At 39.8% G+C, this 27,518-nt stretch overlaps 1 protein-coding gene and 1 long non-coding RNA gene across 2 annotated transcripts; both read right to left on the bottom strand.

Annotated features, from left to right (window-relative positions):
- Positions 1 to 3,194: 3,194 nt before the first annotated feature.
- Positions 3,195 to 13,534, bottom strand: LOC146567547 (uncharacterized). Its single transcript, XM_085287499.1, has 4 exons — positions 13,216 to 13,534; positions 6,564 to 6,666; positions 4,989 to 5,585; positions 3,195 to 4,134 (listed from the first exon to the last, which is right to left on the bottom strand). Exons 2-4 carry the CDS (start codon positions 6,579 to 6,581, stop codon positions 3,409 to 3,411), a joined length of 1,341 nt encoding a protein of 446 aa, XP_085143625.1. The 5' UTR covers positions 6,582 to 6,666; positions 13,216 to 13,534; the 3' UTR covers positions 3,195 to 3,408.
- A 3,100-nt stretch (positions 13,535 to 16,634) lies between these two features.
- On the bottom strand, positions 16,635 to 17,433 carry LOC146567546 (uncharacterized). The gene is made up of 3 exons (XR_014893771.1): positions 17,013 to 17,433; positions 16,816 to 16,927; positions 16,635 to 16,735 (listed from the first exon to the last, which is right to left on the bottom strand). It is a non-coding gene; the product is annotated as an uncharacterized LOC146567546 (long non-coding RNA).
- Positions 17,434 to 27,518: the final 10,085 nt, after the last annotated feature.

Genomic DNA, 27,518 nt, shown 5'->3' with positions numbered 1-27,518 from the left:
AGGAGGAATATTGACTGTTTTTAAGAAAAGAACTTTCACTACAAACAACTCCATGTACTGGTTTCCCCTCCAGTGTTGAACTTCTCATATCTGACCTTTGACGCTCTCAACCGGTTGTGTGTGCAGTAATCTATCAGCGCCTAACTTTAACAAAGATTTTTAAATGACTTTTCATGTTTTGGGCTGAAATTGTATCGAAACAGGATCGGATTATAATAGTTGGTGATTTTAATATTCATGTCTGTTGCCCTGATGGACTGCTTGCTCAGGAGTTTTTAAATCTTATTCAGTGTTTTGACCTTGTACAGTTTGTAGAAGGCCCTACACACCAGCAGGAGCAGACTCTTGACCTGGTGTTATCATATGGTTTATCTGTTTTATATTTGGAAATGTGGGATTCAGTGTTCTCTCATCACAAACCTGTTTTATTTGACATTTCTCTTGTGCATGAGTTTAAAGCTCGCGCTCCACCCCGCCGCTGCTGTCTTCTCCTCCACTTTTATAAAGAAAATCTTTACCGATCCCGAGATTACTTATTGGGCCCACCCCAGATGAGCTGCTTTTGCAGTTCCAGGAAACCTGTACTCAGACCCTAAACACTGTGAACCCATTAAAAACCAGGCTCTCAAAATGTGTTCCTCAGCCCTGGTTAAATGAATCCACCCGAGCAGTCAGGCGTCAGTGTAGGAGAGCAGAGTGAAAGTGGAAGAAAGACAAATGAAAATGAGAGAAACAGATATTTTTCTCAGATCATTGTGTTAAATTGTCATAATCGCCGTGTTCTCTTTAACACTATCAGCTCTACTCTAAACAACCCTGAAGCCTCTGCTGACACATGTAATCAGTTCTTTTATTTCTTTGTAAACAAGGTCGAGTCTGTCAGGTCAGCAATAGTACTTCCTACAAATGACCCATCAGTGTTTATTCTCTGCTCAGCTGTTTTACATTCGTTTGAGCCTGTTTCATTCACAGTTCTTAATGAGCTGGTTAGACAAATGAAACCCTCTGATTCTCCTGCGGATGTTATCCCTGCATGGCTCTTTAAAGAGGTTTTTCCCTCGATTGGAACTTCAGTCCTTGCCGTTATAAATAGCAGTATGACTTCTAGTGTGGTTCGCGATGGTTTTAAACATGCAATTGTACATCCTTTATTTAAAAAAAACTGGCCTTGAACCCTCAGTTTTCTCAAATTATAGACCGATCTCAAAACTCCCAGAACATAGTATTTACCCAATTCAATACAATTTTGATACTAATGGTATTATGGAGGTTTTTTAGTCTGGTGTTAAACATTTACATTCCACTGAAACAGCACTCTCACAGGTTTTTAATGACGTTCTTATAGAAAATGAAATGATTTTTGAACTAAAGTGGACGATAGAAGATTGAAAAATGCTGCCTGGTCTGATGGGTCTCAATTTCTGCAACACTCAGATTTTAGTGCCAGAATTTGTCTTAAACAACAAAAGCATGGATCCATCCTGCCTTGTATCAGGAAACGCTGATAAATTGAGCAAGTGAAACCACAACTTTAAAAGATTATTCTCCAAAATGAATCTTTTTGACAGCTTAACCCTTAGATGCACACGTGGCATCAAAAATGACCCCACGACTTGTTTTTCTTCAAAATCTTTAAAATGCAAAGTTGTAATATATTCATATTCCAGGTATTCCTCATAAAATATGTTTGTAACATGAGGCCATTTGCATTTTTATTTATTTTTTCATTAATTTTTTAAAAAATGCAGTTTTTGTATCACTACCCCACTCTTCCACAAGTGGGGTCAAAAATTACCCCAAGCAGTTCCTATGGAATTTTCTATGAAACTTTCATTCTTAGCACCTCTGACTGTCCCACTTACACTTCTGATGGATCAAGAATTAATTTTTACACAGTAACATACACGATTTAAAGTCAGGGCTGCACATAAGTGGTCTTCAGGTGTGCCCTACAAATGATCCAGGACAGATGGGATGAAGAGCCCATCAGAGGCATTGACTCAGAATTTGACATCTCAGATATAGAGGACCCAGACTATTGTCGTCCCCCTCCCCCCGAACAAGACTAGTCAGATACAGAGGAGTCCTCTGAAGAGGAAATGGATATTGAGTCTAACACAATGAGCCCCTCTTACTGCTCTAGCCACAATATTCTGAATTAGTTGGCCAGGGCTTGCACCTGGGTCTAGTACTTTCTCCCCAGTAAATGCATGGAAGATGTTCATGTCTGATAATATAATAGAAGAGGTGCTGACATGCACAAACATGGAGGCACAAAGAGTAGCCACAGACAGGGGAAAAGAGTGGAAAAATGTAATCAAACAAAAGCTCCTGGCCTTCATTTGATTGACCATTTTTGCAGGAAGTGAGAAGAACTGGGATGTACAAGTTGGTGTGTTTTTTGGGAGTCCTCTGCATAACCCATTGTATAAGGCCACTATGTCAATTCAAAGATTTAAAGATATTGACCGTTTCTTGCACTTTGATGACAAGAGGACCAGAGCCTACCGACTGAAAACAAACCACATGGCAGCTTTCCGCTACATATGGGGCCTGTTCCTGGTCAAGTGCAGGCAGAAATTCATCCCTAGTGATTGTGTTACAGTGGATGAACAACTTGTGCCTTTCAGAGGGAAGACCCAGCTTCTGCAGTATATGCAGAGCAAGCATACAAAAGTGATACAAGTGATACAAAAACTGCGATTTCTTAAAATTAATGAAAAAATAAATAAAAATGCGAAGTGCCTCATGTCACAAACATGTTTTATGAGGAATACCTCAAATATGAGAATGTTACAACTCTTTGTTTTGAAGATTTTGAAGAATAACAACCAAGTTTGTAGCAAAATGCATTATTTCTATTTGGGGTCATTTTTGACCCCACTCATGGAAGAGTGTAGGTATTGGTAGGTTGTGCATCCAAGGGTTAAACAGAAAATCAGAAGTTTTCATACCTACAGCAAGTTTGATAAAATTTTTTAAAGATCTTATTTTTCATAACTTTCAGGACAGATTTTTAATAAGCTGCAGGAACCCTGTTCAGTGTGAGTAGAGAACAGCCAAGTCTCCTCCTCTGATAAACCTCCATCTGTGCCACTGAAAACAGATCATCAGACTCTGACTGTAAACATGTTTCCATTTGTCACTTCAGTCTTTACTCTGAAATACAGGAAATGACATCATGGCTCAAAATCTTTGTCATTAAACTTTTTCTTTATTTAACATTTTTTAACATTATTTAACAACTTTATTTAACTTTATTTAACAAAATTAATTCAATAAAAACTTGAGAACAGGGAACTGATTTTTCATTGAACTGTTGAGAAAAAAAGAAGGAAAACACTGAACACAAACACCACAGAAGAACAGTTTACAAAGATTCAAATGGAACTACGGGAACATTTTCATTCATAGCTGTCTCATTAGATCTTTACAGCAGAGTCTATCTGAACTCTGTGGAGCAAAACAGAGCGTGTCCGCTCCGACCGGCTCTAAAGGGTTAAGTTGGACCCTGAAACCAGAAGAGGATGTTTCTCTCTCTTCAGATTCACCGTCATCCTGTGATGGGAACGATTTCAGCCCTGCGTGATCCCGCTGATGTTTGCACAGAGCAGATAATGAAGTGAATGTTTTGGCACATTGGTAACAGTGAAACAGTTTATTAGTAACGTGGGATCGTTTGTGTGCAGAGTATGAACTGAGATTTTTGAAGCTCTTGTCACACTGGTCACAGCTGTAGTTTCCTTCCATGTGTGTACGTTCATGCTCGTTACAATTATCTGAACGTGAGAAGCTTTTGTCACAGTGTCTGCACTTGTATGGTTTCTCTCCTGTGTGGACTCGTTTGTGTGTTTTAAGGTGACCTGCAGTGGTGAAGGATGACCCACACTGATCACAGAGGTGCTTTTTGACACCACTGTGAAAGAGTTTGTGTCGTTTTAAGTCACCTGATGTGGGGAAGCTTCTCCCACATTCTTTGCAGTATTTCAGTTTGTCTCCAGTGTGTTTATGTTGATGTATTTTTAGGCCGGCTTGCTGACTGAAAGTTTTTCCACAGATGTCACAACGAAAGTCTTTCCCACCACCACAGCGATGACAGGGTTGAAAAGTGGATCCATCTGTGTCGCTCTGCTTCTAAACAAAGACACAAAGACAGTGTAAGTCAGTCCTTCAACACTTTTATCCTGAACGTCGCCTGAAATAAAGAGCATCTCTGCAGACGTCCAATTATATTTTAATTGTTTCAATTAACACACTCAGTTTACTGGGCTACAATAACTACAATACTACCACCATAATACTACAGCAATACTTATTTAATATTACAGTAACATCTGACTTACACTTAAGTACTACCACACTAATGTTTTTAGGGTACCCACATAGTGCTAAACTACTGTAACACTGCAATAATACTGATTTAATACTGCATTAAAAACACTGTAATTGTGCAGTTATAACACTCAGCTGACTGGGACACAAAAAAACACTATTACCCCCAATGACACTGAAATTATAACATTAAATGGCTATTTTAACACTAAAAGTACTAAAGTTATATGAAAGCAATGATACTACAGCTACAATACTACGAAACATTACGTAACGATACAACTTTGTTAACGATATCAGAAGATTACTGAATGGTTTGGTTTTGTACTTAATTTAAGTTTTATATTATTCCATTTACACCTGACAGAGGAATGAGCTGCTGTAAACCAAAGGCCATTTATACACAAATAATAACAACACTATGATATACCATGAAACTGCCTGAAGATTCAATAACAGCATCATATCAGTTTTCAGGACTTTTTGTTTTTCTTATGATCGTGTAAGCAAAAATCATAACTGAAATTAAAACTTGAATAATGGCTCAGAGCTACTCTTCGGTGCAGTAGCAGTGCTAACATGCTAACACAATTTAATGAGCAGACTTGTTCCAAACAGTCAGACTGAACTTACAAGAATAAAATAAAAATACATACCTCACAGTAACTGCACTTGTAGAGTCTCTTTCTGGTGTGGATCTGTTGGTGTTTTCTCAGGTACTGTGGAGTTTTAAAAGTCTTCTCACACAGGTCACATTGATAAGGTCTCTCCTCAGTGTGGGTAAACATGTGGCTTTGTAAGTGTGTGTCTGTTGTAAAGTATTTGCCACACTGATCACACCAGTACACATCTTCTCCGGTGTGAATGCGTAGGTGTATATTTCGGCTCCGTAGCTGGCTGAAGGTTTTTCCACAGAAGTCACAGCTGTATGCCTTAACTCCAGAGTGGGTAACTAGATGTCTCTGTAAGCTGATCTTTTGAGTAAAAGCTTTGCCGCACTGATCACAGCTGTAAGTTTTAACTCCACTGTGGATGACTTGGTGTGTTTTTAGGGCTTTCTTCCAGGAAAACGACTTTCCACACAAGTCACAGCTGAACAGTCTCTCTCCAGTGTGGATGAGCTGATGTTGTTTTAGTTCAGACTTCAAAGTAAAATCATTCCCACACTCGTCACAGGTGTATTTTTTCTCTCTCTTTCTTCTGTGAGGTTTGTCGGCCTCCTGAGAGCGCTGACCTCTCGGTCCACGTTGGTCCTGCAGTGACAGAGATACAAACAGAGGCAGTGAGTGAAATGCAGTCATTAAACAAACTGAAGCTTCAAACTCCCTCCATTAACACTAGTTTTAATCCTGAAGGTGGAGTGTGGCACCAAACACCTTAAAGGTCTCTTATCCCCACCTACTGTTAGTAGTAACACATTACATCCAACCTGCTGTTAAAGATAATTAATGACTGTAAACACTCTAAAATCATGCCCATCCCTCCTGCTTGTACACAAATATTAATGCTAATTGTCTAATTTATTCAATGATAATGAATCAAATGTAACAGTTACTAGCTTGGTTCAGTGCAGGATGATGTCAGAGTCTGATTGTAACCTGAGGGGTTTTTTTTTTACTTTTACTCTCTACATTAAAAAAATTATATCTGTATTTTCTACTCCTTACTTTTTCAAAATAGGCTTGTTACTTCTGGTTTAAGGCATTTGAGGAGAGTTATTTCATCACTGCAGGTATCAAAGATCAAATTGATTAGAGCCTAAACAGTAACATGTGAAATCCAATCATGATCATGTACTAATCATGAGAGATGAAAGAGGCAAAACTGTGTGCTTTAGTCAGGGGTTAAATTGGGCCGGTGTTTGTTTTTTGGCACAAAACCTGAACGACTGCAGGTGCTGATAAGGTGCAGTCGCGGTATTTCAACATCTAGCAATACAAAGACAACAAAGAAAATATTTTTTATGTGGCAGCGTTTCTATCAGCTCAACAAATATCAGCAAACACAAAACTCTTTATGTGCATTTTGTCTCAGTGTGATTTAAAGACTGCTGTAAAAATCCTCTGCAGGTTAGTGCAGGATAAGCAGGTAAGTTTACTGTTTACTGCATTGTATTATTACATTATTATTACATTACATTAATATAGCACAAGGTTCAGTTAGTTTAGCATAAAACATATATCGGTACTTCAGCTTTTAATGGAGTATTTCGTAACACTAGTTTCTGTCACCTTCTGTGTTGAGCTCATTGTTTTCTCTGCAGTGGCTGAGCTGAGTCCAAGTAGCTGTTGTTCCTCTGCTGCTCCGTCAGACTCTTCTCCTCCTGCTGATCAGCTGGGACACAAAACAGATCTTTGTTAGACTCCACACTGCACTGAAGTGTCTCATATGTTCATTTGAGAACACAAAGAACAAATATTTAGCTTCCCTGGGTGGGCAACTTGGTTGAAATAAACACAAAAGGTTTGAGCACCGATACCAAATTTAGCAGTATGGCACACCAGTACCAGGAGAGCAATTCCTGTTTAAAGAATGTCCTGGCCAAAAACAAACACAAAACAATCAATGGAGCTGCAAAAACTAGTACAGTGTTTCCAAACCACTGTGCCGTGGCACATACGTGTGCCGTGAGAAATGATCAGGTGTGCCGTACAAGATTATCCTGTCTGAGTGGGTGTAGAAATCTGAGCCATGATCTGAATAACCCTCATCACAGTGGGGTCCACTCACACTTAGATTCTATACATGGATCAAGTCCACTGCACTACTTTCAAGTATTCTGAAACCTGTCCTCTAATGTGTGCCTTCCTCCTCTTTGTATTTACTCCTCCTCTCTGTCATTTATTCTAGCTGTCTTACTATTTATAATGTTTTCCAAGCACAGTTGGTATGGAGCACCCACAATTTAGCTGAATATGTACAATGAAAATAACAAAAACTATTCTATTGTATTCTATTCTATTTATCTTTGTTCCTCCATTTCAGTTTTGTTTGCAAACATGAAAATTATCTCACCCTCCAAAAAATTATGGAGCTTAAAAAATCAGCAGTACTTCTAAATGTGATAAAATTAGAGCACAGATCCCCTCTTAGGGGCCGAGGCTGTATTTGTTTTAAAAATGCATCTCTGGTATCTCTGGCCTATCATTATTATTTTGCTAACAGTTAAGCAGACTCACTCGCTGAATACTGATCAGTATATATCAAATAATCTTTGAAATGATTCTAATAACAGGCCTCTCACAATGAGGCCAGTTTTTACAATCACATGCCCTGTGGGCCGACACAACTTTGCCCTGATAAGAAAAAGGCAGCTGTGTTTTAGCCTGGAATACATTTATTTTTATATTTCTCATAAATGTATTTTATTATAGCGCTTTTAATGCCAACATGTCAGAATTTTTGGAATTTAAGTTACCTTAAATGGATGAAGGGTGGCGCTAGCTAGCTTGGTTAGCTAGCTGCATTCAAAAATTTTCCCTATCGTTGCCTAACATTATACCGGTATTATCGTGAACGGTATAATATGGCCCAGCCCTAATTCAGAATTGGCGACTGAAACACGTAGGACACATAAGAACATCAGGAAATAAAACACCGATAAATATAACCTCAGTAAAAGAAGTCAGTGTCAGCGGGGGTTATTACAGCTGTGTACCGGGGCCTGAGCTTTGTCGGTGGTAATAACAGCTCGATTGCTTGCGAGGCGAACGGGTCTATCCACGCTTTGCCGTGAGACTGGGCAAACATCTCCGAAATTGTTGACAAACCGACCAGACACATGAAGATTAAACCACTACATTCTCGGCTAAAAAGATATTAAAACGGTATTTGGTGACACACAAACAGGGTTTTTCAAAGTTCAGTTCTGTTAGTTTCCACATGCCGGTTGTTGTGTGCTAAAAACAATGGCCACCAGGCCAAAGCAATGGTTTTGACTCAATCAGCGTTAGCCCCGCCCCCTGAGTTTGATGGGTGAGGTTGACAGATAAAATTATTTCATGGTAAGACCTGAAGGTGTCAACTGTGCAATAATTAATTAAAATGTGAAATAAAGAAATAATTAATTAAATGTGTCAATAATTAATTAACCCTTTAAGACCTACCATAGAACCAAGTCCAGCAGGGCTTATATTATATTTTTCATGCTGTGGAGCCATTTTTGGGAGCATTTCAAGTTGCTATACATCAATACAACAATTATAGCACAGATTTTAATAATATGTATTCATTAGGTGCATAGTAATTACATAAATTGCAAAAAAGTGCAATAAACTACAAAAAAATTGAAAATCGTTTTTGCTTTTTTAACATATATTTCTAGTTAGAGAAATTTAAGAGGCTTATCCCTCAAAACTGTAAATACAAAAAAGTTGCACAAAATAGTTTCCTACCACAGGAAATTTATTTTGAGTGTCTTCGTAGTATTATTTTTGAAATACACCAATTTTCATATACTGCAGGAAAAACTAAAATAAATATTATAATGCAAATTTGCAAAAAAGCAGCATATGCATCAAAATAAACTATTTCCAGCAGTGCAATATGAGTCCTAAGCATCCCAGAAACGACACAGAAAGTCATAAAGTCAAAGATAACTTTTAAAAATACCAGTATAGGCCCTGAGGCCCTGATGGTAAAAAAATACTACATACAAATGACGTCACTCCCGGTTTCGGGCAGGTAATGGCGGACATGCAAAAGTTCGCGCTGACGTCTATTCCAACGTAAGAAGTGTTACAAACAGCTGATCGGATTGGCAAAGCGTGTTTCTGGAATATTATGTTTTTGTTGCTGTAAGTGCTTTTTATGCAGTTTTTGCAAAGCTTTATGTGGAAGGAAACCGTGACCTAGGACAAGCTGATGGCATAAGATGTAAGTACAACTCCTCCGGTTTCATATGCAAAAAAAATTATTGCGCTAGCTTACGTGGTTGCAGTGCTACCGGGATTTAAAAATAGTTACGCAAAACAGAGCGTGCCCGCTCCGACCGGCTCTAAAGGGTTAAATGTGTCAATAATTAATTAAATGTGTCAATAATTAATTAATTACATGTGTCATAAATATTTATGTAATTAATTATTTCTGATTTTAATTAATTATTGCCACATTTAATCAATTTTTTAATGGTGTATTTAATTCATTCATTATGGCAGTCCTGGCGTTCCATACCTAACAGCCTCCACATGTTCTCACTGTAATTTCCCCTCATGAATGAATTTATGCTGCACTAATCTGAATGTTTGCAGGGAAATCAAACGCATTTCACACGCAGTACTCAAGCTGACTTCCCTTTGTTTGAATGACGACTTGTACGCGCTGACTCCACAGACAAGGTACGAAAATATGTCAGGCTACGTCAATAGCAGTTGGTCTTTTTTTTTTTTTTTTTTCCAAAATCTTTATTTAAACATCAGTACAATACAAAATGGAATTAAGCAGTATTACAATAATGGTGATGTACTTACAGAAGAATTGTATGCATAGATAAACAAATACAAGAACAGCATTCAAAAACAACAATAGAAACATGCTAGGGGGAAAGTAACTAATCAAGCCAAAGAGCAAAGTGATTGAAAGATCTTGATTTTTTCACAAACACCAATAGTTTTTATAGCTTTTGGGTTAGTGGAGTTCTTAATAGAGTTAAGATACTGTACAAGTTCAAAGGAGAATACATAGAAAGAGGGATGTCTTCCTAAATATTTGGACTTGTGAATATGAAATTTAGCCATTAAAAGTAACAAGTTAATCATATATCTGTTATCAAAATTGAATTGTTTTTGATTTTTGTGCAGACCAAACAAAACATATTTCCAAAACAGTACAAATCCTTTAAATATATTTTCTGAAATAAAAACACATAAGCTCTGCCAAAAATTTTGTACAAGGTTACAAAACCAAAAAAGATGTGTAGTAGATTCCTTGGAAGTTTTACAAAAGCTACAGCTTGTATCAATGTCTAATTTGAATTTGCTTTGAAGATAATCTTTAGAAGGATAAATTCTGTGTATTAATTTATAAGAAATATCTTTAATTTTGTTGGTAATTAAAAACTGATTAGGGAGTTTCCAAACTTCATTCCACATAATACCATCTGACAGCCGGTTCCAGAAAAAAATAACATATGGTAGCGTGGTTATGGTACTCTGAAATAAAGCTCTAATCGATTTATTGTTGTTTTTAGATTGCTTAGAAAAGCAAATCTTGCCAACAAAAGTTTGTATGGGAGATGTCAACAGCCTGTGGAATGAAGTGATATTAGGTTGATTCTTAAACAGCATACAAACCCCTGATGGTATTGAGCCAAATACTTTGGTATAATCATGACGATTTATAGCTAAATTGAAGTGTAAACAAAATTCTTCATAGGAGAAAAGCATACCATTTGAGTCAAATAATTGGTTGACTAAAACAATGTCATTCCTAAACCAACTATCTAAGAAGAGAGATTTTCTTTTAAATAAAACATCCTTATTATTCCAGATATAATAACTGTGTGGACTAAAGTTATGCTTGTAAATAAGGGTCCAAGCTAAAAAAGCTTGACGATGAAAAGCAGAGATCTTTAACGGGATTTTATCAATATCAAAATTACAAGTAAGGAAAAATTCAGTGCCACCTAACTTAGAAAACATGAACACAGGTATAGCATTCCAAATGGAAGTAGGATTAGTAATTAGATTCTTCAACCAATTTATTTTGAATGTGTTATTTAAAGTGTTAAAATCTAACACATTAAGTCCTCCGTTGACATAGGAGTTCATAAGAACTGTTTTTTTAATGTAGTGTGTCCTATTTTTCCAGATAAAGTTGAAAATTAACTTATCAACCTCTTTTATAAGCTTTTTATCAAGGTGCAATGCCAATGCAGCGTATGTAAGACGAGAGATGCCTTCTGCTTTAGTTATTAATACTCTGCCTTTTAACGACAAATCTCTTAAGAGCCACTGATTAAATCTGTGTTTGAGTTTCTCTAGAATAGGATAAAAATTTTGAGTTATTCTACTTTCCTGGTTCTTGGTTATTATGACACCTAAATAACGAACTTCTTGTTTAAGTGGAATGTTACACAAAGCTGTTTTCGAGCAGTCTTTTATCGCCATAAGTTCACATTTAGGAATATTCAAGTATAATCCAGAAGCTTTGGAAAATATAGAGATTGAGTCAATAGCAATAGAGATTTGATGTTCATCTTTTAGGAATAATGTAGTGTCATCCGCTAACTGTGTTATGAGTAAATCTTTGCCAATTAGCGATATACCTTTTACATTGCTTGATTTCATATGGTTAGACAATAGTTGGGCAATTAACAAAAACAGGTATGGAGAAATGGGACAGCCTTGTCTTATCCCTCTTTGTATGTTAAATCTGGGTGAAGTACCGTTTGTTAATTTAATACTGCTGTTACTGTTATGGTATAATGTTTTAATCGCTGTAGAGAAGTAAGAGCCAAAACCATACTTATCCAGAGCTTGAAATATAAATTCATGCTCCACCGTATCGAAGGCCTTGTAGAAGTCTAAAAATAATAAATAGCAGTTGGTCTTCAGGGTTTCTACACCACAGCCGTATTTCATACGGGTCCACATTTCCAATGCACACTATTTTCTGCAAGTACCGCTGCTTTGCCTCTGCACGCAATCGGTGTCTATACAGTTCATTCTCTTTTGAGCTGCTTTTAAGCATCTTTCTTGTAGTCGTCGTTCCAACACAGTGTGTTTGTTTTGATTCGTAGACCCCGAAAATGGCGCTGCACTCCCACAATGCATTGCGGCGTGACGTCAACTCCAAAGCCCTATACAGTTTGAAGCTGGAGGATCTCTATATTAATATCCGATAGCAGCTAGGTCCCCTAACTTTCAGTAGCTGTTGAAAGGATAAAGTTGTGGTATATCAGTGGTTAGAAATACCATTATTACTTTAGGATTAGCTTAACACAAAGTCAGGGCTGACCCGGGACCATTGCTGTGAGTCACAGTGCGCAGCATAAAAGTCCTTTCACATCGGACACAGGATGTGCTGCTAATGCTAACTGCTAACTAAGAGCAAAGGATCCAGAATTTGTTGCTGGCTGCTGGGCTCTGTGGGTTTTTGCAGCAGCTCTACCTGTACTAGATGCACCTGCTCCTTGTCTTTTCTAGCTCTGACTTTATGTCCTCTACAAGAGTTTGTTTTTCTTGCTAGTTCTTCAAATGTTCAATAAAAACATCTATGCTAATTCATAACGAAGAAAGCTTTGTAATGAAGACTGTCATTTCCAAAACACTGCCCACCCCCACCCCGCGGTCCGCAGCGCTGTTGAAAACGCTGTGGAAGTCCCTGTATTAAACACGTAGACCTGTGACACAAAAATCACCAAACTCGGACGACCACAGACTGTTTTCCTTCATGGTTGACTGGGTAGACGTGTTTTAGGTCCGCTCCGCTACACGGCTCAGCATTTACCTAACGAACCTACTTCTTTGAGATTTTGATTCCCAGTTTTGGATGTATTTTGCCTTTGTCGACTACCGAAGATTTAAAGAATGTCAAAGTCAAAGGGCAAACAAGACCGAGACCGAAAAACCTCGACACCTGCAGCGCCTGTAACTGCAGCCGAGATTAGTTTAATGCTCGAGGAGCATAGAGCTGCATTGCTAGCGGACTTCAAGTCATCCTTTCAGGACTTGTCCTCTAAGTTAGACAGTGTGCAGTCTGCAGTGCAGGACCACGGTCAACGCATTAATTCTTTGGAATCGACATACACTGAATTTGACCAACGTCTGGACCAATTAGAGTTCGAATGCTCTACGCTTCGCAAAGACAACAACTGGCTAAAATCCAAGGTGGCAGACTTGGAAGGTCGCAGCAGAAGGCAGAAAATACGACTTGTGAGACTACCTGAGGACATTGAAGGCCCACACCCGACAGCTTTCTTTTTTCAGCTCCTCGTCGATGTTTTCGGAGCGCAGGTGCTTCCCTCACCGCCCGAGCTGGACAGGGCGCACCGGAGTCCAGCTCCGGTTATTCTGCGACCAAATAAAAGACCTTGTAATCCGTGAAGCTCGTAAGAAAAGCGAGCTCAGCTACAGCGGCCATAGGATCCGGTGTTCTGACAAAACAGCCTTGTCACTGTCACTACCCGATCCGTACCGGAAACCCGATCGGTACCCCGCATGCGCGAAAGGTGTCTTCTTCCGGTCGAAGCGTTTTACGATAGTTACGGGTCAGAGTATCTGTTAAGATGTTAAGAATAATAAGTATCTCTTAACATGTTTCCAATAATAAAGCATTTCAATATAATGTAGACAAAAACGAAAAATAAAAAGATCGTTACGGATCAGGACTCCCCGATCCGTGCCGCGCATGTACAGGGGTTTTCTTCTTCTCTTTGTTTAATGGCAGTTTACTCCCCAGTATACGAGGATACTGCCACCTGCTGACTGAGCGAATGAGCCGTATTGTAAAATGAACGAGCGTCATTACAAACGTGTGTTAAATTTGATTTAGTGATAGTCGAGTGTGTTTATGCTTGTCTGTGTGGAGAAGATTGATTGGAATAGTGATGATGATGTCCGCTTACACTGTCAATTGTCAGTAAACACTTCATCTGGCTGATGAATCTACATTGTTTTAATAACTTTATTCGATATTGATAGAGAGTAAGCTGGATATATAAATCTAGATAAACTATCCATTTTGGTTAATAATATTCTTCCAAAAATTGTGATGTCTCTTTGTAACCACTTATTTAGGATTGTCTTACATATGTCAACATTATCTAAAATATTTACTTTTTCTAAGACTTTGTGATCTTTTGAAATTGTGATGCCCAAATATTTTACCTCCTTCTTCACCTTTATATCGTACAGTAATTGTGAATTACACTCCTTTAATGCCAATAATTCACATTTATTTAAATTTAACTTTAAGCCTGAAGCTTTTGAGAATGTAGTGATTATTTGTTTTACCAGGGGAATCTGATGTTCATTTTTTAAGAAAAGAGTAGTGTCATCCGCAAGTTGACTAATTATTAAAGAATTATCCATAATCTCAATTCCGGCAACGCTGCTGTTTTTAATTAGAATTGCGAGCATCTCCACAACCATTATGAACAACAACGGAGGGCTTCCACACCCTTGCCTAATTCCTCTTTTGACGCTAAATCTTTTACCAGTGCCATAGCCTAATGACACAGAGCTATTTATATCATTATACAGTGGGGCAAAAAAGTATTTAGTCAGCCACCGATTGTGCAAGTTCCCCACCTAAAATGATGACAGAGGTCAGTAATTTGCACCAGAGGTACACTTCAACTGTGAGAGACAGAATGTGGAAAAAAAAAAAAAAAAAAAAAATCCATGAATCCACATGGTAGGATTTGTAAAGAATTTATTCGTAAATCAGGGTGGAAAATAAGTATTTGGTCAATAACAAAAATACAACTCAATACTTTGTAACATAACCTTTGTTGGCAATAACAGAGGTCAAACGTTTACTATAGGTCTTTACCAGGTTTGCACACACAGTAGCTGGTATTTTGGCCCATTCCTCCATGCCGGGCCCTGTTTCAGGAAGCCGGTTTAGAAAACTCAGAGTGAAAAACGATACGCAGGGTTGAGTAACCCCGAACTGTCCAACTCGGAATATTCGGTTTCAGAAAGGCTGATAACAAGTAGTTCAGTCAACGCGGAGTTGCTTTAACCCCAAGTGAAGCGCGCGGACGAGGATACATAAAGCCCTGATAAGCGGAGCACAGATTAAGCGAGTCACCATGGAGACGGAGGGAAAGAAGGCGCGGTCAATGTATTTCACAGCACTTGAGGCCGAAATTCTGATGGCAGCATATGCCGATAACATGCAAATTCCGCGGAAAAAAGTAACACAGCGACAGCTGCAAAAGAAAGTGAGCATGCATGGCAAAACATAGCCGACAGAGTCAATGCGTGAGTGTTAATTTAAACATTGATCTAGGGATTTCCACCCATTTAACACGTTATTTTATCATATGTTATTTTATTTGTTATTTTATACATTTTATTTTGTGACGTGATGTGAGCGCAGGTGCAACCCAACAGGCCCCAAACGTTCCTGGCAGCAAGTAAAAATGAAATATAAAAACATAGTCCAAACAGGTAAGGTGTAATTGTATTATGAGCCATAGTGCTTGGTCTGTTTGTAAATCAATTGCAGTTAGAGGCTACATTAATTTTCTTTCTGTAAGCACTTATTGAAATTATCTGAGCACATTACAAGTACATATTTGCTTACTCTGTATGCTCAAATGTGACCCGTTATAGCCAACAGAAAAAAAGCGGAGGCCCGAAAAACAGGTGGGGGTCCTCCACCACCACCACCACTCACAGAAGCTGAGCAGTTGGCCCTCAGCCAAAACAGTGGGCGCCCTGTGGCCGAAGGCATCTCTGCGGGGACATCCTCTGAGTCAATAACCCCGCAAGACACAAGTGCCTACATAGGGGGTAAATTCAAAATAATACATGATGTGCATACATCCTTTCTTCACAGTCACCTTTGCAGTGCGACACATTCATTTGATAAACTCTTTACCATAATGAATTATTTTGTAGTGAAGTTATTTTCCTACTGATTTTGCCTTCCCTCAGTCTTGGTTGTCTTTGAGAGCATAATGACAATGAAGTGTAAGGTGATTGGTATGTTTGTTAATTGCCATTTGGTCCCTTGTAAGTTATAAGTGACCTGTATAAACCTCATATTCTATCAGTTGATGGTGATGGTGTACTGCATCTGGTGCAGCCTCCTGTTGAGCCAGACCAACATGCAGTTGTGAGTAATACTCCACAGATTACATGAGTTTACAGTAGAACAGCAATGTTGTTTATTTCTTTACTACAGGAAAATAATGAAGAAACATTGACAGCTGTTACAGAGGAGGAAGCAACAGAGACACTTTATGAGGTTTACATCTTTTAATACTTTGTGTACAGGAAACACAGGTGACCAATAAAGCCAGTTGAACAAAAAATCTGTTTATTCTTCTTTCAACATGTTGAGGTGATGGGTCAAAAGAAATGATTGTGACATATGGTGTCTCTGACTGCGCTTCCATCTTGTATGTCCGTGGGAGGGTCAGGATGTTCATGGTTTGGATCACTGATGTCTGGTTCAGAAGGACAGTGTTCTCCTCTAATTGTGGCAATGTTGTGAAGAATCACACATGCCACAATAATGTCACATGCCCTTTCTGGGGTGACCCTGAGTCTTTGCAGGCACTGGAACCGGGCCTTAAGCATTCCGATAGTCATTTCAACTCTGGCTCTTGTCCTGCAATTAGCCATATTATATCGCTGCTGTGGGCCCGGTTCAGGGTCAGAGTAAGGGGTAAGCAAATAGGGTAAACATGGATACCCCCTATCACCAAGCAAGTAGCCAGTGAACTCTCCTAAGACAGAAGGATACACTTCAGTTCAAATGTCCCTGTAGCAATTGGTCTTTATATATTTTAAAGTATTCTCAACTCACCATGTCCAAATTTTGTGCTCAGTGTACATTCACGGAATATTTGTGAGTCATGGACAGAGCCTGGCCACTTGGCTTCCACATTTGTGATAATGTTGGCAGCATCACATATGATCTTCACAGTGCAGAGAACACAAATTAGCATCCATTACTATGATGAAATAATTTGTTAGTTTGAAATGCTACAGGGAACTATGTACCTGTACATTAATGCTGTGGAAAGACTTCCTGTTCACATAGTCTCCTTCATTTACTGAAGGAGCAATGATTGGAATGTGAGTACCATCTATACAGCCAATCACGCCTGGGAACCGTGAGAATAAATGTAAAATTTAAGTAGTAGTTCAAGTATCACCACATCATGAATTAAGTTTTGGTCATCCTGATACCTGCAATTTTGTGGAATCCCTCTTTGATGAATCTTGTGGGTCTATGACCGGGGAACACCACAAACGAGTACAGGAGACGTTTCAGTGCAACTGTAACATTCCTGACTGCCCGACAGACGGTAGCCTTGGAAACGTGCTCAGCGTCACCAATATTATACAGAAAGCTCCCGTTTGCAAAAAACCGAAGTGCGATACAAATAATATGCAATGAACTGAGAGCATGTCCGCGATGTGTCACATGCGTAATATATGGCCTGAGGATGTTATCCAAATAAATTATAGATTGTGCTGAGAAACGGTAACGTTCGCACAGACAATCATCAGGACATGATAAAATGTCCAAACGCGCTCTGATCACTCTCTCCCGGCGGAGAGCTCTGCGGAGAATTTGGGCTTCACGATCTACTGGCTCTTCAAGGAAGGGGCACGCCATGTCTGACACTTCCTACTGTCAGGTTTCCGACAAAGGGGCGGAGACAGTCAGGGTTAGTTGTAGTAAACCTGCTAGGGGGCAGGTTAGCTTCACGGCGTGTGTCGTCATAGTGACTCACTCAGGCTTCAGCTGAACTCGCTTTGTGAAACCGAAAACCCAGAGTTTTCGTTAACTCAGGGTATACTTACTCAGTTTTTCCACTAAACCGGCTTCCTGAAACAGGGCCCCGATCTTCTCGAGAGCAGTGATGTTTTGGGGCTGTCGCCGAGCAACACGGACTTTCAACTCCCGCCACAGATTTTCTATGGGGTTGAGGTCTGGAGACTGGCTAGGCCACTCCGGGACTTTCAAATGCTTCTTACGGAGCCACTCCTTTGTTGCCCGGGCGGTGTGTTTTGGATCATTGTCATGTTGGAAGACCCAGCCTCGTTTCATCTTCAAAGTTCTCACTGATGGAAGGAGGTTTTGGCTCAAAATCTCACGATACATGGCCCCATTCATTCTGTCCTTAACACGGATCAGTCGTCCTGTCCCCTTGGCAGAAAAACAGCCCCATAGCATGATGTTTGCACCCCCATGCTTCACAGTAGGTATGGTGTTCTTGGGATGCAACTCAGTATTCTTCTTCCTCCAAACACGACGAGTTGAGTTTATACCAAAAAGTTCTACTTTGGTTTCATCTGACCACATGACATTCTCCCAATCCTCTGCTGTATCATCCATGTGCTCTCTGGCAAACTTCAGACGGGCCTGGACATGCACTGGCTTCAGCAGCGGAACACGTCTGGCACTGCGGGATTTGATTCCCTGCCGTTGTAGTGTGTTACTGATGGTGACCTTTGTTACTTTGGTCCCAGCTCTCTGCAGGTCATTCACCAGGTCCCCCCGTGTGGTTCTGGGATCTTTGCTCACCGTTCTCATGATCATTTTGACCCCACGGGATGAGATCTTGCGTGGAGCCCCAGATCGAGGGAGATTATCAGTGGTCTTGTATGTCTTCCATTTTCTGATGATTGCTCCCACAGTTGATTTTTTCACACCAAGCTGCTTGCCTATTGTAGATTCACTCTTCCCAGTCTGGTGCAGGTCTACAATACTTTTCCTGGTGTCCTTCGAAAGCTCTTTGGTCTTGGCCATGGCGGAGTTTGGAGTCTGACTGTTTGAGGCTGTGGACAGGTGTCTTTTATACAGATGATGAGTTCAAACAGGTGCCATTCATACAGGTAACGAGTGGGGGACAGAAAAGCTTCTTACAGAAGACGTTACAGGTCTGTGAGAGCCAGAGATTTTCCTTGTTTGAGGTGACCAAATACTTATTTTCCACCCTAATTTATGAATAAATTCTTTACAAATCCTACCATGTGAATTCATGGATTTTTTTTTCACATTCTGTCTCTCACAGTTGAAGTGTACCTCTGGTGCAAATTACTGACCTCTGTCATCATTTTAAGTGGGGGAACTTGCACAATCGGTGGCTGACTAAATACTTTTTTGCCCCACTGTAGATAGTAGAGCCAGAGGAGTGGCAATTTTAATTAGGAATAAAATACATTTTTCTCTCACTAAATTGATTGCTGACAAAAATGGACGATATCTAATTGTTGTAGGGACCCTCATGAATAACCCAGTTGTCTTAGTGAACGTCTATGCCCCAAACTTTGACAATGCTGTGTTTACTAATAATCTTTTGAGGATGATTCCTGACTTAAAGACGCACCCTCCTGATCTTCGAGGTGATTTAAACTGCGTTATTGACCCAGCTTTAGTCAAATCTGCCACTGGCTCGAAAGCATCATCTGCTATGTTCAGGGCTTTCTCACACTTTATGACCCAAAATGGACACATTGATTGGAGGTTTTTTAATCCCGAAGCCAGAGAATATTCCTTTTTTCAAATGTTCATCACACATATTCTCACATCAATTACTTTTTTATAAATGGCTCCATGGCTTCTAAAGTTTGCAACTCTGAATATCTCCTGATTGTTATATCTGATCATGCTCCATTAGTCCTGCATATGGCTTTGTCTGCTGGCTATAGACCTCAGCATCCATGGAGGTTGAACTCTCTTCTTTTGTCTGATTCAGCTTTCTGTGACTATATCTCATCTGCAATTGATGATTTCTTAACTACGAATGAGTCTGAGGACATCTCAAATTCTCTACTATCAGAATCAGAATGGGTTTTATTGCCAAATGTTGAGCAGGTTTACAACATTAGGAAATTGCTGCGGTGCTTAGTGCAAACATACTGTCATAAACGCTTAAATAGATATAAAAATAAAAATAAGAATAAGAATTAAAAGTGCTAAGTAGATAGATATATACATGAGTGCAGGTGGTGATCAATGCCAAACATGGAATGATGCAGTGAACACAGCGTAGGGTCATGTGTTAGTGGTGGGAACAGTCATACGGTTATTGTTCATGTGTCCAACAGCAGAGGGGAAGAAACTGTTCTTATGGCAAGAGGTTCTGGTGCGAATGGACCGGAGCCTCCTGCCTGAGGGGAGCAGGTCAAACAGACTGTATCCAGGGTGAGAAGGGTCAGCTGAGATCCGAGCTGCACGCCCCAGTGTACTATGGGAAACTCTTAAAGCTTACCTCAGGGGCCAAATAATTTCCTATTTATCTCACCTATCTAAATCAACGAAAGCTAAGCAAAATGAACTTTCTGCCAAAATTCAAGCTCTAGACCGGCAACACGCTCAAACTCCCTCACCTGAAATATATAAGCAGCATCTTAACCTGCAATCTGAGTTCAGTCGCCTGTCAACCCATGATGCAGAGCAATTGATATTACAGTCCCGTGGCAACTATTATGAACATGGTGATAAAGGCTCTCGTCTGCTAGCCCACCAGCTACGTCACCAATCGGCACCTCGCCAAATTTTGCAAATTAGAAATGAATCAGGAACTTTGACTTCTGATCCAACGGAAATCAACTAAATTGTTAAGCCATTTTATAGTGCTCTGTATGCATCATAGTTCCCCTCTAATTTTATAGATATGAACCAGTTTCTTAACAAATTGGACACCCCTACAATCGCAACCTCAACAGCAGCAGACATTGATGCACCGCTCACTTTGGATGAGGTTACGTCATCAATCACATCCTTACAGTCTGGAAAGTCCCCTGGTCCCGATGGGTTCCCTGCCGAATTTTATAAAAAAATTCCACTTAAAACTGGCCCCTTTGCTGTTGTCGGTTTTTGAGTAGTCACTGAAACAAGGCTCTCTCCCTCAGACACTAAGACAGGCTTCTGTCTCATTACTGCATAAAGAAGGAAAGGATCCTACCTGTTGTAGCTCCTATCGACCAATAAGCCTTCTTAATGTAGACTTTAAAATCTTATCCAAACTGCTAGCAACCCGTTTGGAAAGAGTTCTCCCTTCTATTATATCAGACGAACAGACAGGCTTTATTAAAGGAAGACATTCCTTTTTTAATATATGGTCCCTTCTTAATATAATATACTCCAAAAATCATAGCACCGTCCCTGAGGTGGTGATCTCATTGGATGCTGGAAAAGCATTCGATTGAGTGGAATCGGGGTATCTTTTTGCAGTCTTGAGGAAATTTGGTTTTGGTAACAATTTTATATCTTGGATTCATCTTTTATATACTACGCCACTGGCATCTGTTTGTACTAACACTGATTTCGGAGTATTTTACTCTCACCTTTACTTTTCACTTTAGCAATAGAGCCTCTCTCTGTGGCTCTCAGAACCTCGCCTCTGTTTCAAGGGGTTATTCGTGGTGGTACGGAACATAGGGTTGCTTTATATGCAGGTGACTTATTATTATATGTTACAAATCCAACAATTCATTTATCCTCTATAATGCAAATACTTCTACATTTTGGCTCTTTCTCTGGGTACAAGATTAATATATAAAAAAGTAAATGTTTTCCCATAAACCCAGCTGCACAAGAGCTTAGACAAACCGATTTTGATTTCCAACTAGCTTCTTCAGGCTTTAGATATCTAGGAGTGCGTATTACCAGTTCATTTAAAGCTTTGCGAACAGCAAATGTTAACCCTTTGCTGACCTGTGTAAGGTTGGCTTTTCAAATGAGGGCAAACCTTCCTGTATCACTTCTTGGCAGGATTAATATTATAAAAATGAATATTCTACCCAAATTTCTTTATCTTTTTCAGTGTATCCCACTGTTTTTACCTAAATCCTTTTTCAAATCTGTGAATCAAATGATTTCATCATTTATATGGACAAATAAGACCCCTGGGATTTGTATGACTTCACTACAACAGGGTAAGCTCAGTGGGGGTCTTGCTCTGCCCAACTTGATGTTTTATTCAGAATCAGAAAGGGTTTTATTGCCAAATGTTGAGCAGGTTTACAACATTAGGAAATTGCTGCGGTGCTTCAGTGCAAACATACTGTCATAAATTGCGCTTAAATAGACATGAAAAAATAAAAGTAAGAATAAGAATTAAAAGTGCTACGTAGAAAGATATATACATGAGTGCAGGTGGTGATCAGTGCCAAACATGGAATGATGCAGTGAACACAGCGTAGGGTCATGTGTTAGTGGTGGGAACAGTCATACGGTTATTGTTCATGTGTCCAACAGCAGAGGGGAAGAAACTGTTCTTATGGCGAGAGGTTCTGGTGCGAATGGACCGGAGCCTCCTGCCTGAGGGGAGCAGGTCAAACAGACTGTGTCCAGGGTGAGAAGGGTCAGCTGAGATCCGAGCTGCACGCCGCAATGTCCTGGAGGTGTACAGGTCCTGCAGAGATGGGAGTCTACAGCCAATCACCTTCTCAGCAGAGCGCACAACACGCTGCAGTCTCTGTTTGTCCCTGATAGTGGCTCCAGCATACCACACGGTGATGGAGGAGGTGAGGATGGACTCGATGATTGCAGTGTAGAATTGCATCATCGTCCGTGTTGGCAGGTTGAATTTCTTCAGCTGCCTCAGGAAGTACATCCTCTGCTGGGCTTTCTTGATGACGGAGGTGATGGTGGGCTCCCACTTCAGGTCCTGGGTGATGGTGGTACCCAGGAAGCGGAATGAGTCCACAGAGGTGATGGGGGTGTCAGTCAGGATGATGGGGGGAGTGGGGCTGTGTGCTTCCTGAAGTCCACAATAATCTCCACTGTCTTCTGGGCATTCAGCACCAGGTTGTTGTGGCTGCACCAAGACACCAGACGTTCAACCTCCCTCCTGTAGGCAGACTCATCCCCGTCCGAGATGAGCCCAATAACAGTGGTGTCATCTGCAAACTTGATTAGCTTGACAGACTGGTGGGTGGAGGTGCAGCAGTTGGTGTACAGGGAGAAGAGCAGAGGAGAAAGAACACAGCCCTGAGGGGAGCCGGTGCTGATGGTCCGAGAGTCCGAGACATTCTTTCCCAGCCTCACATGCTGCTTCCTGTCCATCAGGAAGTCAGTGATCCACTGGCAGATGGGATCAGGCACATTCATCTGGGAAAGCTTGCCTCGGAGATGGTCTGGAAGGATGGTGTTGAAGGCAGAGCTGAAGTCCACAAACAGGATCCTATTGTTGGGCAGCCAACATTCAAAAGTATACTTATTGGCTGAATGATCCTCAAGCTACTTTGTGTTGCCTTGAGGCTCAATCATGTTTCTCTTCCTCACTCCCAGCACTATTATTTTCATCCCTTCCTGTTTCCCTGTTACGATTCACAGACAACCCCTTTCTAATTGGCTCTCTAAAAATATGGTATCAATTCCGGCATCACTTCAATTCAGTCTCTGCTTCTGCTCTGACCCCAATCTGCAACAACCACCTTTTCCCCCCATCGCTGGTGGACTCCTCCTTTCGTATATGGGCAAGAAAAGGTATCAAATGTTTTTATGACTTTTTTAAAGATAACATTTTCTCAGCTTTAGTGACCTTTGTTCTTTGTATGATTTGCCCTCGTATCATTTGTTCTGCTACTTTCAAATAAGACACTGTGCATCTTCTATCTTGCCAGAGTTTCCAAGTCAGCTTCTCAAGCCTTGGTGGGAAGACTTATTCCAGTTGAAGCCTCACAGTAAGGCTCTAATATCACAAGTATATACTTTAATTATGGCATCGAGCAATTACTCAACCAAATAATTACTTTGAGTTGGGAAAAGGAACTGGGTCTTACGTTTGGGGAAGGTTACTGGGACAAAGTAATTGACAGAATTCATTCTTCAGCCTCATGTGCAAGACTCCCTTATTCAGTTTAAGACGGTATACAGATTACACATCTAGATTATCTAAAATATACCCCAGCATTCCTGACCTGTGCAACAGATGCAACGCCTGTTTTTTGCCTTCCCGACACTTAAGTTATACTGGACTTTTTATTTTGAAGTGCTCTCTCATGTTTTGAGCGTTACACTCCAACCATGCCCACTAGTTTGGTGTTTCTGAAGATGCCACCCTAAACCTTAGTCATAAACAGCTGGATGTTATGTTCACTTCACTGCTGGCACGACGTAGAATTTTGCTGTCTTGGAAAGCTCATCACCTTCCAGCCCGATCACGTTGGCTGGAAGATGTTATGTTCTTTTTAAAAATGGAGAAAATAAAATTCAGACTCAGAGGAAATGTTAATAAGTTCTCACAGATGTGGCAGCCTTTTATTATTTACTTCAGTTCATTGAAAACACTTCCAACAGACTAAACTTTAGTACCATGGGGTTTTCTTTTGTTCTGGTTCTGGGGGGAGTGTTTTTTTGTTTGTTTGTTTTTGTTTGTTCTTTTTTTCTTTGCTTTTTCTTTTGTATTGTTCTCTGTGTGTGTTTTTCCCACTTTTTCCTTCATTTCTATTTTATTTTATTTACTTATTTATTTAACTTTAATGGCCTAATCTGTATTGAGATATATCTTTGTGTCTGTGGTACCCTCTTTATTGGGCCTGATATGTCAACTTACATGTAAAAACTCTATAAATAAAGGGGGGGGCTGAGAAAGTTCAGTTTTGAATGGGTGTAAATATTTTATTTACAGTTTCTCATACAAAAGGCATATAGTATTCTTCATGTACATTCATACCAGCAGCAGGGTTAAATTCATGCTGGCCGTTGTCTGGTGGCATCGACCAGCCAAATGTCTGGGGCGAGTTGGGGAAGGTCCACTGAGGTCCAGGAGCAAAACTGTCCACAGCATGATGATAGGGGCCCTGATGGTTTCCACCATTTGGGATTGGGTTTACCTCCTGGTGCTCGGTGTACTGCTGCCTGAATGGGGGCTGTCCCTCTCCCTGAAACTGAAACACAGACAGGTGGACTGTCAGTAAAATAAGAATACTTTAAGAATACTTCAATCAATTCCCCGGATAATGACAGAATCAGAAACGGTGCTTTTTAATAATAGGAGATACTCTAATAGGAGATGTCTCTCTCCCTGAAACTGAAGGGGACAAGGGGACTGTCAGTAAAACGAGAATAGTTGTTTTAAATTATTGGCATTACACTTTTTTAAATACAGTCAATTCCCCAGATAATGACAGAATCATCATCGTTTATTTGTATAGCACTTTAAGAACACCCCAGGCAGACCAAAGTGCTGAACAACACAGATCAAAACAACAACCAAATTAAAAATACCATAAAATCAAATCATAAACAATTCTGTTCAATAATAGGAGATACTTACATGAAGTGGGACGCCCTGATTCACATGCTGAGGATGTGACCTCCTAAACTTACTCCGTCTGTTTTGAAACCAAGTTTTTACCTAAAGACGGAAGAAAACAGAAAACATTTAATCAGTACAATGGACCCAAAATTCAATTTCTTATGTTCTATTGAATTGAAAAACACTCACCTGTCTGTAGGTCAGACCTGTCATCTCTGCCAACTGTTTCATCTCCCTTGGCTCATAGTAACGTTTCAAATTAAAGTGATGGACAAGAATATTCAACTGCCTCTCCGTGAACACCACCCGGGCCTTTCCTTTAGGTTTCTCTGGAGCAGTGCTGGGAGAGTGCAGAGTGGCAGTGATGTTGCCATCCTGGCTTCTTGGGAGAGCAAAATCTTGTTTTTGCTCTGAGACTGAACTGGAAACAGCCTCAGAGGTATCAGCGGTTTTTTTGCTCATCTCCATTTTTAGAGCAGTCTCTGCCCATGTAGCGAGTTCTTCCAAGGATAGACTCCCTTCAGGGCCGCTGCCTGAACTCCACGAGTCTGTGAGGGTAAAGAGACAAGAGGACAAGTAAGCACAAGTCTATATGGTCCACATGGGTCAGTTGCTGATATGTTTTGGCACGACTGACTTTCTAACAGAAAAAATTAACAAAGGTTAAATTGATGAGTCTTAAATCCCAAAAGGTCTCAGACTGAAGAAGTCACAAAACATTTCTCCCATTGAAAACATTACATCCAGGTGAACTGAATCAACCTTCAGGGATTTACTTACCTGATGACTGAGCATCAACACAATGAATCTTAAACACAAAAGTTTCCCACAAAGTATAAAAAAATAAGTCGGATATTTGTAGATTCTTTAAAACCAAAAAGAATTTAAAGTGGACTCTGTTCAGCTGTGGAGGGAGAAATGGTGACTTCTGCCATCAGGACTTACAACACAGAGTAAAAGAGTATTTTTACAAGTTTTCTTAGAGGTTAGCCAACTCTGTTCATATTAGCTCACCAGTCAACAATGCTGAGTACATACCTGGAGAAAAGTGCATCCCATAATCTTCCATGAAATCCCAGTGATTAAAAGAGGAAAACTGGAGAAAGTATCTCTGATGAAAGAGCTCCAAACCAAGCAGGAAGGTGACTTAAGAGCAATTCTCCTGGGCTTTTAAGGAGGTTTGTGGGTGTGGGCAGGAATGTGGGGGGGTTGAGCTTCTTCTTCGCTTTACAACCAGTCAGGTTGTTTCTACCAACTGGCATCATTTAAATTTCTTTAAAATGCTGATTCTCAGGTCTGGAAAAAAAAGTACAGTTAGAAAGCTGCCGTGCAAAATGAGCTTTACCAAATCTTTCCACCTCACACTTTATAAAATATGAAACACTTAATGCCTAAAATTAGCAGCTAATTACTGAAATGAACTCACTGCATGTTTGCATCAATTAACGCAGTATTAGATCACCCAAAGAACTTTCCACTCACATAGAACATTTTTGCAAAAACATCTTCACGTTATTTGACCTGCAGCCGTTCAGTTACACCTCTGTGTAAACCCCCACAGCAGCTTTTTGAGGCAAAAATGGTTTTTGTACTCACAAATGTGGCACAGAATATCACAATGACCGCTGACCACTCATTTTGTCTTTATTAACTTTAATAAATGAGTCTGAAAGTGGCAAGTGAAATTAAGTCAATTTATCAAGGTCTGCATAGTTGATCATGTGTTTAAAACGAAACAAGGTGGTCTATATAATGTGAAGAATTTATTTAATAAAACAAACAAACAAATCTAATGAGTTTAGATTGTTCTGCTTTCATGTCAACTAGATCTGTGTTAGATGATTTTGATTTAACTTCCTGCTCTGGTTGTTTCAGACAAGAAACCAGTTTGATCTTTGCACCGATGATTAATTTACTTTCTGTTATCAGGAGATTTGTGCAAATAGTTTATAATTTCAAATGTATCAGAGCAAATACAGCTGCTCTTTAAATATATTTTAAACAAAATGTGTATTATTAGTATTGAAACCTGATATTTATTAAATGTTTTAAAATAAGCCAAATTGTACCAATATTACACACAAATAATGACTTAGACCTCTAATTTAGATCTTTGTAATCATGTGGAGAACATTACTGAGTTTATAAGATAGCAAAAGGTAGTTTCCCCCTTCTTTGAAAAGCACCTCTAAATGTGTGAAAAGTGAAATTAAAAGACCCACATAAGCCAAGGTCAACAAAAGCAAGGCTAACGATCCACATCAACACATCTGGCCTCCTCTGG

This window comes from Mchenga conophoros, linkage group LG9, assembly GCF_057382185.1.
Source record: "Mchenga conophoros isolate Kocher_MC1m ecotype Shallow Benthic linkage group LG9, M_conophoros_male_GT1.1, whole genome shotgun sequence".
NCBI lineage: Eukaryota > Metazoa > Chordata > Actinopteri > Cichliformes > Cichlidae > Mchenga > Mchenga conophoros.
Note: the sequence above shows the minus strand (reverse complement) of the source record. Positions and strands in the feature narration are given on the sequence as shown.

Bases quoted from the DNA above. Each gene is read 5' to 3' on its own strand.
- LOC146567547 (XM_085287499.1), bottom strand. The intron at 4,135-4,988 runs GTATGTATTTTT...GTCTTTGTTTAG, and splicing joins ACAAGTGCAGTTACTGTGAG to AAGCAGAGCGACACAGATGG.